At 40.3% G+C, this 11,531-nt stretch overlaps 1 protein-coding gene across 1 annotated transcript; it reads left to right on the top strand.

Moving 5' to 3' along the window:
• Positions 1 to 570: 570 nt before the first annotated feature.
• LOC124283397 (sporozoite surface protein 2-like) lies at positions 571 to 1,398 on the top strand. Its single transcript, XM_046719448.1, has one exon. The coding sequence runs from the start codon at positions 571 to 573 to the stop codon at positions 1,396 to 1,398; it is 828 nt and encodes a 275-aa protein (XP_046575404.1).
• The last annotated feature ends 10,133 nt before the right edge of the window (positions 1,399 to 11,531 follow it).

Below are 11,531 nucleotides of genomic sequence, written 5' to 3'. Positions count from 1 at the left end.
GGTACAGATAATATCACGTTTGCTTAGTATTGTTCTTGCAACTTATCGAAAACTGGCATTCCAGGTTTCGAGGTGAGGTGAAATGGGATATAACGTCGCACTTAAGAATAGTTCGCTCATATGACGAAGTGCATGCGTGTGTATGTACTAGCCCAGACTTAAGCTGGCTTTATATTGTTGGCTCACTGAGATACCATACCCTACTCAGACGCGTCGACTCCGAGCAGACCAGTCCTTGTTGCACCCATTAATGCCTAGCGCCAGGCAGGGACCAACAAGTACCAAATAATAACGTCTTTTGGTATGACTTGGCCGGGGATCGAACCCGCGACCTTTCGCTATCTGGGCGGACGCTCTAACCACTTCACCGTTGAGGCTGTCCCAGCTGGTTGTACTGACTGTAGGATGTGGTAGGGACTCATCTGCTTGTGCTGACTTACGGTTATGTGCAACCCCTCGGCTGTATGTTTCTGTTATCATATCCCGATGGTGTCAATCAGTTTTCAAACTATTCATTGCATATTACTACTTGACTAAGCTCGAATATATTCGTTCGTTTCAGGTTTCATAATGGGATGCATAAAATCAAAACAAGTCGGCGTGCTTGAACCAGCCTCTGGTCGAGCGGAACCCGCAAGCAACGACCCTAACGCCCGAATTAATCCCCCTAATCCCTTGGAAGAACAAACAGAACAATCCACAAGCAACGACCCTTATATTCCAGTTATCCTCCCTCATACGGAGAGGGACGACATGTTACCTTCACCGGAAGAACTCACAGAAACATCCTCAAGCAACGACCCTTACATTCCAGTTAGCCTCCCTAATACGGAGAAGGAAGCAAAGCTACCTTCACATGAAGAACTCACAGAAAAATCCACAAGCAACGACCCTTGCATTCCAGTTAGTCCCTCTAATATGGAGCAGGAAGACATGTTACCTTCTCTGGAAGAACTCGCAGAAGAATCCAAAAGCAACGACCTTTGCATTCCAGTTAGTCATCCTAATATGGTGAAGGAAGACATGCTACCTTCTCCGGAAGAACCCATAGAAGAATCCAAAAGCAACGACCCTTACATTCCAGTTAGTCCCCCTAATATGAAGGAAGACGCATTACCTTCTCCGGAAGAACCCGCAGCAGAACCCACAAGCAACGACCCTTACATTCCATTTAACCCCAATAAAATGTTGAATAAACGCCCAGCGCGTTCTCCAGAAGACTCCACGGGCAAGACTATTAACCCCCCATTAAAACCCCCTAATACGAAGAAGATAGACGCTGTACCTTCACCGGAAGCATTTGCTGCTATCGATGCCCATACGTTGAAGGTGAGAATGAACAGAAGGTCTGTTGAAATGACTGTGTGCCAGCTGATGTGTCATAGCATATGTCGGTGAGTGTACATACTTTCTGTGTTGTAAGTATTTCAGGGTGTATTCATGTGTTGAAACATATAGTGATCACTGCTTTATGCACTGCTTGGGGTCCTGATGTGCAACATTAATTTGCTAGGCTAAATGTCCTCACTCCTTGCGGCTTGGATAATATTGACAATTGTACCATAGCCCTACCGGGTAGACTTCTGTCAAGAATATTGTGTGCACTGTTGGTAGCGGGAGATATACTTGTAGCAGACACCCAGGAGCAGGGTCCGACAGTTGCGTCTATTAGCAGGTTCAAATCTGTCAATTTAGGCATGAGATACTTGAAACAAAACCATACAGATTCTGGGTAAACTTTTGTTTATAGCGAGTTTCAGCATTCTTTTAGTTGTTTGACTATTATAGGTATAGGAAACGCGCTAACATCAACACGTGCATGAGTGAAAGGATTAGGGACCACGATCTTTACAATATTTTTATCCAAACCCAGAAATGCAGGTACAGAATGTTGCCAGTTCAATGTACTACTTATCTGGTGACGTTAGAGGGTAACACTGCATACGAAGAAATCATGCAAAACACCACCCACGAACTGCAGAATTAATAGAAGCCCTGATTACCGAATATCGGTACAGTAAAATTACAACACCGGACCCCGTTTGTCCGAGGAGGCTGGTTTCAAGGAAGGCCGTGAGTTAGTTACAGACGCCAATCTAAAAATGTGTTGATCTGTTGCGGGTTACCGTAATGTAATGGATCGACTTTGTCCAGGCTACAGCCAATGTCCGCACATCCGTGACCTCTCTAGCACAGTACCTGGTGAAACCAGCTTCAAATGACAAGGAAAAAGTCCGGGCCTTCTACAGATGGATTGCTGACAATATCAGGTGTGTTTGACAGAGGATTGGTGTGTGTAGTTGTAGTTTATTGTGATATTTAGTGTTAAACAACTCAGCAATACCCCAGCTAAATGACAGCGGCCTATAATATTAATTCGGTCTGGACCAAACAGGTGATTAAGCAACGATGTAAGGATGACGCCAAGCAAGTCAGCGAGCCCAATCATCCGATTCCGTTAGTCCCCCCTCACGATAAGCATGGAAAACCAAAAATTCTATTTTGAATTTTCACAGAGCATCCTATATGTTGCATTGCATAGGAATCTAGTGTAACTGGGGATCCTACCTAAGGTATAACTTACCCAAAATAAAAAAAATGCTTGTTTGCTTTATTTCTTAAGCTTGTTGGCAAACTAAACCCACATTCTTCCTTATTCATCATCTCAAATGCTAATTTCGTTGACAGTTACGACGTATCCGGGTTGTTTAACGGCAACTCTGGTCCTCAGGATGCTGAAACTGTGCTGAAACGAGGATCCAGTGTCTGTGAAGGATTCGCCTCACTCTTTCAATCGCTCTGCGAGTAGGTCAACTTTGTAAACATACAACGTTCACTGTGGCGGCGCTGAAATGAATTTGAGACAAAACACGCTGCCCGAGATAAGCTTGACGCAATAATATAAGTGCAGTGATTGGATGATTTCTATGCTTTGAGAGTTTATGTGTTCCTTGTTAAGCACATATCGATAAATGCATTTACTGAAAGTGTAAGCAGCCCCCATCCTGCTTTATTGTCATGGATAAGAAACTCTGACATTATTAATCATGAGTCATTCTTTTTTTGTCGGTTTTTATCGCGCATTCAACTAAAATTGTATTTTCTTAACATGGTACTGACAGCAACCCTCCTTAAATTCTTCAGTTATAAATGTCTTTATTGGATAATTCAAACCAACAATGTCCGAAACACCTTTCTACAAATTACCAGTTTGAAGTTGCCATGTCTTTCATTCACAGGCAATTACCGCGATGTGAAACGTTTTACAAACCGATCAGAAGTTTTCCGCCTGATCTGTTTCATTGGCATTTTAAAAATTAATGAATGTTAAGATAGGTATGATAGTTTACGGATGACAACTTCGTTAATGTATTTTGATGCGACGTATAGGTTCTCATACCGTTGCTTGACATTAAATAAAGAAGTTGACATACAAGAAGTATCATACCTTTCTTGTTGATGACAATATTAGCTATGATCCTGGGTGCGTTTCATTGTTAGCATCTCAAGGTTTACATATATATACTCTATGGGGATACTGGACAAGAAAACAACCTCAATAACTAATCATAAATGTAAAATTGTAATTTCGATTGTCACTGGTTTAAAGTATTTTTTTATGCAAAGAAACAATTATACAAATAAGTAACAAACAGGAACAAAGTGACAGAAGGTGGTGACAGTTTGTGTACTAATGGTTGCAAGTGTAACACACATTATAGTTGGGATTACATTTTCTCAATGGTTACAAGTCAAGAGTTATTATGAGTTACTGAGCAGGAACGTTTCCACAAGTCCCATTCATATTGGAGACCAAAACGTATTTACAAAACAAAACTGTATCATCACACATGTCATTTCTGTTAACGAAGGCCAGTAAAACAACTAGATTATCACAGACATAAATTTAGAACTAGTAATTAAATCTAAAACATTTTAACTATAAATGACTATGCAATATAGAAACAGGCTATAGATTACCGACAACCGAAGGTAGATCACCATGCTAGGGACTTGCCTTTGCGAAAGTTAAGAAAGTGTCGTCACTTTGGTCAGCAAGACACGAACTGTTTGGATGTTTTCATCAAGTGATTATTTAAATATATCCATAGATAATGACGAAAATCTTGTTGAAATTACAGACAGTCCGTCCAGATGATTTGATGTATTTTCATGTGTTTTCGTACAAACTGACATTTGTTTCGGTCGTCGGTAGGTCTGTTCAGCAGAGGAGTCGACTATAGGGCCCCGAATGTGCTATTGCATAGGAATGTTAAACGCAATGAAATGTCAACTCATAAACATTACGAACACATATGGTGTTGGACTGAAGTCGTATTCTGTTTCCGATAAACGCAAATGAAGAATTTCTGAATTGATCATTTCTTATTTCTGAATCTGAACCACAATGTATTCCGTCATACCATTTCTTTGAACAGTAAACAGAAATATTGAGTATAGGTATTGAAGAATGGATAAGATACCTTACTGTTGGTAAGCCTTTGTCAGTGGTGTGCTATGCAGTGGCAAGGGAAATAAATGATAAAATGGTTTCAGACATGTATGAATTCTGGTACCTGTTTAACTAACTAGTCTGCTTTTGTGAGTAGTTGCAACCGGGCGTCTTTTCGTACTGGCGATATGCATTTGCGGGCTTTCCTTTCACACTATTACCTATAACAAACAAATCCTTATAGCAAACAGCGAGGACCACGTCCGTTCATAGTTTAAGAAATTGGAGCCCATTAATTCATTTCATTTAAGGTAGGGTTAAGGGTCTGTGTTAGAGGTAAAGATCATGTGAGAGTAGATTAGATTAGTTGCTGTTATTTGTTGTTTAACGCCGCACTCAGCAATATTCCAGCTATATCGCGGAGATTTAGATTAGGCAATTATAAAAGACAACTAATTGTCTTGTCAAAGCATATTTTGTTGTTCTGGTTTACAAATTCAGCAATATTCCAGTTACAGGAAAATGAATCGTAAAAGAATCAAGTCTGGACCATACGAACCAGTGATTGACACAGTGAGCACTGACCCGCATCAGTGGGATACAGTAGCATAAAATTGTGCTTGACCACCCCGTCCTATTAGTCGTCTCTCATACCATATTGGTGATGTCAGTGGTGTATAATCATAACCAACAATCATCACACATGTGAAGAAATAATGGCAGTTAGTTGTCACGATTCTGTGTATACCTGAAATGTGCGGCTATTTCAAAGTCAGTACTGACGTATCCGTTTTACAATCGAAATCCGTGACAATATTTACACACAGATAAACTGCTGACTTACTCCCTGTTCCAACCAGTGTCCACACTACAAGAACTACAAAGTGTGCAAGAGACGGCTCCCACAGGACACAAAGGATCTCGTCTTGAACAAGAGTCATCTGTACGATTCTAACAATTCAATCAATCATCATCGAATAGTGGTAATACCAGGTGCTTGCAAACATGTGGACCGATACTTCCCAAACTGATGGCATCTGACGAAACACACACAGAGGCAGGTCAATTGTGTACCTGATAAAACAGAGGGGCAGGTCAAACCTGCTAATTGCATCGATTTGGAAATGTCAGCCACATGTTTACCATAAATCATTTACAGTCGAGCACCGTTGTGTTGAACTCTGATAACTCAATGTCTCGGTTGTCTCGATATAACATCTCGGTCCCCGCAAAAGCCTTCATAATGTATCATTATTCAAGCTCTTTTAACTCGATACGGATGTCTCGATATTTCGGATATCTCGATAACAGTTTCATGGCCCAACAAGCAAAATTACCCTTTTAACTCGATATTTGCAGAGAAACTCGATATTCACCTACCTTTCATTGGCAAGTATCTCTCCCACTGGGTTTTTTTTCCACACGTTTCCACACGATGCGGCATGAATCGTAGTGTAAACTAATTAGGGTTTATTGAGTTGAAGGTGTCACTTGCAATTGTTTGTTATCTAATCAGGATTAATTAAGAAGGACTTGCAAACTTTACTGAGGCCTTGAGTTTTGCCATACTGATGGAAAAACTTAAAGCAAGACTTGCAATCCTTCGACACCGTTGTTCACAATTGATGATGTTGTAATGACTACATGAAAGGAATAAAACATGTGAAGTGTTATGTTTTACAACTACAATGTGTAAAAATATACAAGAAGACATTAGTGTAAACAATCACACAAACAACATGAAAACAAACTAATCAGTCCTGTGTATGTTGTTTTTGAGTCACTTATTATATCATATAACAGACTTCGCGACCTTCCTATGTCATGTTTTCACATAAACGGGTGACAGATGCGTGTGTAATAATGTGTGGCATCTGTGGCATCCAGTATACTGCCCAGAGTCCGTCATTTGTTATGTTTTCTCTATCACATGAACACATATTATTTTCTGTTGTCCTTTGACAGGATGCAGAGTCTCTGCCGACACCTAGCCGTCCATTGTGTCCTGTCCAATATCTGTATGTGTCATATCTTACATATGTGCTACAGATTACCCCCTTCCTTCTCGTGTCAACACGTTTACAGTGATTGTATGTTCCTCTGTCAACACACTTCAGTCTGTCCCCTGCCAGTATGGCTATTATGGCTGTGTCTCTCGTGTATTTTGTGTTCCTTCCTATATCTGTAGCGATAACATCTGATGTGTCACTTGATTCTACCCTTGTTTGAGTGGCATTTTAGAAGTTGTTATATATTGATTCTACCCATCGTCCAATCGCCTCTGTCCTAGTTAACTCGTTCTCGGTGAATGCATTTCAACACTTTATATTTTATGCCTCCCACTGCCAGGATGTTGATGACATCCCACTTATGCTCTAGATAGTGCTCGAAGTAGAAGAGACCTTCGAGGTAGATGATGTTCGACACAACCGCAAAGTGATCACAGGGGCCAAACGTTTACTCAGAGACCACATTACATTCGAGACATCAAAGTCCGAGACAACGGTATTTGATCCAAACGTAGATCTTCCTGCCGTTAAGTTTGTATCGAGAAAGCCTTGTACAACTGCCACTGTAATCTTCAAGGTGATTTCACTATCCATCTCTTCCTCCATCATGTGCGAACAGAGAATAAGAGGTTGCTCTTCTTCTTCCACCTGCTGATCTTCTCGCCACGCATCAGCCACATGGTCAACACCTGAGAACCTGGGAGACGGAACATCAGATGAATAAGTTATTCTGTTTCAATGTCTCATCTGTACATCACAAGTCAGTAAACGCAGCCCTGCCTCTGTGAAGAACACACTATATCCGAACTAAACAAGATGGCCTTGTGAAAGAGCTATTAAGACCCGGATGCAGCATATATCCAGAGCAGGATTTGCAGATTGTGCTGCTAAATCTGTTCGGTGCCCCCTACCTCCGTCAACGTCATCGTGAAACCATCCCAGTTCTCAACCTGTACGACGGCCGGGGATCCGAGTAGTGTGAAGAGCAGAGGATGTGGCGATAATAAGGCTCATACGGGACATGGGGATCTGGATGGTGCTGCATGTCACACGTTTCCACTTGCCATCGTTACGTCTAAAAGTAGAAGGAAAGTTGAACAAAGTGCTTGGTTACCGTGACACAGTGAATAACATCTTACGGTTAATAATTTGATGTGACAAAATGTTTAAGAGTTCCCTCTTGAACCAGCAAAATAGAACACAGACAAGTCTAAAATATTCAACTGTATATTGCATAAACCACGAACAAGGTTACATTGAATGATAGTCTAGATTTCCTTTGGGTTTTCGAATATCGATATACATGTCATATCAAAAGGCACGAGTGTGGGGTTTCGTTTCCAAATAAGTGAATGTGATAATGTCATCGTCTTATGGGAATAATTCACCATAATGATGATGAGAGGCTTGACAAATTAGCAGCTTGTTACAACAGTACCTGGTATGGTTGCATGTGTTTCAGAAGGTTCTGTGTGTACTTGCTGCGTGCCGTGGTATTTCACAATACTACCTTCCTTTGACGGTGACCCTTATTGTCCTACTGTGGTAGTGCTGGTGAGTGGCATCACACAACATTCATTCACGTCTACAGAAACCAGAAGTAAGTAATGGATATCATGTTGAGAGACATAGTCTGTTTACGACTTACCATCTTCCTCTTCTTCATCAATGGTTTCAAGAAGATCTTCCTTAGACCATTCTCGGGAGGACCACACGAGCGACTGAAACATAATGAACAGCTGAGAGATCTATGGATCTATTAAAACAGCGTCTCGAGATAATTATTTGTTCAAATAACAATAGTTGTGCTGACAGGCAAATGCTATTTTTGCACAGATGTCCATGCTCACACTGTGACTAACTGATACAAGCACTTCAGGAGTTGAAACTCTAGATGTGATTTTAGATTCCATCTGTTAAGATGTTGATGCATAACAAAGTTAACATATATGATTAACAAGAAATCACACTGAAATGTCTCTGGATAACAGTGCCAATAGTGAAACACTTGTCATGCCTCATTATGATTCAGACTGTGTTAATCACTTTATGTTCTGAGTTGTCATCACGTTTTACCTGCACTAGTATTACGCCTAACCACTCATCACAAGGAGGTAAAACAGGCATTGTAAAACAATCATCCTTATGTCATATGTTCCAATGACAGTCAATTTAAGGAACCTTAAGAAAGCAATTTACATACACTAGCATCATACTGCATCTGCCTGTGGGAATTGAAACTTTCGTTCTCAGTTGTTTCACCGGTTTCTTCAAAATAGTTCTGAGGGTCATCGCCATATTGCACAGCTCCATCTGAAACAGTCGTAAATATACTCAAATGATGCATGTGAATATGTATCACACATGGGGCCAACGTCATGTCTTTGAAAGTAACGATATGAGGGCAAGTACGTCACTCTTTCCAGCCTCTGCTTGTTAATATTGTTGTTTGTGTGGTGATTAACGCCAGTTTCTGCACTGTCCTTGCTATACGACGACTTTCTGTAAAACAACGTGTCTGGACCAGACAAAGCAGTGTTTGGCATGGTTGGCATCGTTCAAATTAAAATGGGTGAGTGATAGAGTTTAGGTTTACGCCGAACTCAGTAATATTCCAGATATATGGCGGCGGTCTGTAGATAATCGAGTCTGGACCAGACAATCCAGTGATCAACAGCATAAGCATCGATCTATGCAACTGGGATACAATGACATGTGTAAACCAAGCCAGCGAGTCTGACCACCCGATCCCGTTAGTCGCCTCTTACGACAAGCATGGGTTACTAAAGGCACATTCTAACCCGGACCTGCATGGGTCAATTCAAATGGGATACAATGACATGTGTCTAGCAAGTCAGCAATCCAGACCACCAGACCCTGTTAGCCGCCTCTCATGGGATTATGACAAATTTCCACAGGGAATGAATGTGGTAACAGTATCTGAAAACTGAAGAAGAGACATGTACCCAACGGAAGGATACATAGACACATTATCCCCTTTCGTTGATATGAACACATCGTAACATACAATCTATGAATGAAAAAAGGGTTATGGACAAACCTGAAATGAATATCCATGATTTGACATTGTTGGTTAACACAGAAGAAGGCTCACACAAGTCGACTTCTAAATGAATGATTCCAGGGAAATGGTTTGCATCTGTGAGTCTCATCCTCCATTCTGCTAGCGGCATGATGAAGGAACAAACGCTCTTCAGTCTGAGAATATATGATGGTAGTTGAAAGTGAGTGCATGTAGTTTTACGCCTCATTCAGCACTATCCAGCAATATCGTGACGGGGAACTACACAAATGAACCTAACACACATCAGTCTTGTATCTGTGTGAGGAATCTAATCACGCGAACAATTTAAAGGGGAAGTGTACACGAATAAATCACATTTATTCTTATGTGAATCAAACTGAACTGTTTTAATTAGTTAATACCAGTGTTTAAAAAAAAATACACTCATTTTTCTTACAATGTAAGTATAACCTTCAAAATAAGTGCTGATATGTTACGCCAATATGAGGCCTTTGTTTGCAGAGCTAAAACAGACCAGAGTTACCGCCCTTTGATTATGACGTAATTGGTGCCACTTGATTTTAAACTGGTCTCCTGTCTAGACCCAAATCAAAAGATAAATTATACTGAAATTAATCACGTGAGAAAAGTTTGTGAAAATTCGAAAGAAGCATAAGAACAGAAAGTGTAAGCAGCAGGACAGATTGATCGTGTGTATTTTCATTCATAACCTCACCTCAGTGAAAATAACAAATGTGTATAACAATGTTGACGTCCGTATGACATCACTATCGGGAAGCGACTTTTTTCAAAATGGCGTGTTCACTGACACGAGTACGCCGGAGTTTTCGAAGACATTTTCGTTGTTTCAAGCAACGTATATGCATAAATGTGACATGTAAGTAGTCCGAAAATTATGTCAGTCTGCTGGTTGTTATTTTGTTTGTTTTCATTGTGACCAAGGGAAACAGTCAGAAATTAAGAGAAGTACCGTCATCGTTGTGCGTGAGTTTGTGTCAGTCATGGCGTCACGCTTTCAGAAACTGTAATATGTTGTGATGAATCTAGAAAATCACAAGAATACACCTATTTTAATTAAATATCGCTTGTTACGATACCTTTCCCATACATGTTCTAAAACTAATAAGCAGGCCCGCGTTTCACAAAAGCCTCCTAATTTTAGGAGGTCGTACCGGTAAGAGGGCTTTGTGAAACGGGCCCCTGGTCTATGCAACAAGTAGGCATACGGATACACAGTGTAAAATCTTATTGGCTTTGTTTACATTTCAAACATGTGGTGCTTTCCCAGCGCTGTATCAGATATATTTCGTTCGATTTCAATGAAACACTTCGAACTGGTGACAAAGTCCACTTGCCAGTTTATTTTGAAATATATGAGGAATTCAGGGATTCGTGTCAGGAAGATGGTGTTGAACTATACAATTTTATTGATTTTATGGGCGAAACATAACCAACATACATGTGACGTGATTTTATAAACACTCTGTAATATGGCTTTGGTTTTTGCGTATTTTCCAAAACATTCTCAGCGATTCTCGGTTCATCGACAATGTTTCAGAACGAGCATTGGTGATTTGATCATACAACAAAACTACCGCTTTTCACAATGATACGTCTTTTTCTTTTAAATTCGATTCTCCCAGTAAAATTTGACATTTGAATTAAGACATACAATAAATTACGCAAAACGCAGTTAATGGTGATTTAGTAATGTGTCAAAACTGGCGAGATTTACGATGCATGTAATTTTCAGTATATTTGATCTACAATGAGCGGATGATAGATCTATCATAGAAAAACGAATTTCAAACAGAGTTCAAAACTGCAAATTGCATTTATCTTCGTGATGTATTTGGATATGGTATCGATATCAAAGTGAAGGTGGAAGAGGAGGGACATATTGTACGATTAAGTAGGAATTTTAGTAACAAACGTTGAATGCCGGCACATTCACAGATGGCAAGCTAGATGTAGTGCACGTTTTAATGTTTGTGAAAAATGATACTGTTGAAAAGGCGACCGA

This window comes from Haliotis rubra, unplaced genomic scaffold (assembly GCF_003918875.1).
Source record: "Haliotis rubra isolate DU_JTF1 unplaced genomic scaffold, ASM391887v1 Scf314, whole genome shotgun sequence".
NCBI classification, from domain to species: domain Eukaryota; kingdom Metazoa; phylum Mollusca; class Gastropoda; order Lepetellida; family Haliotidae; genus Haliotis; species Haliotis rubra.
The sequence above is the reverse complement of the archived record's forward strand: the minus strand, read 5'-3'. Positions and strand labels throughout refer to the sequence as shown.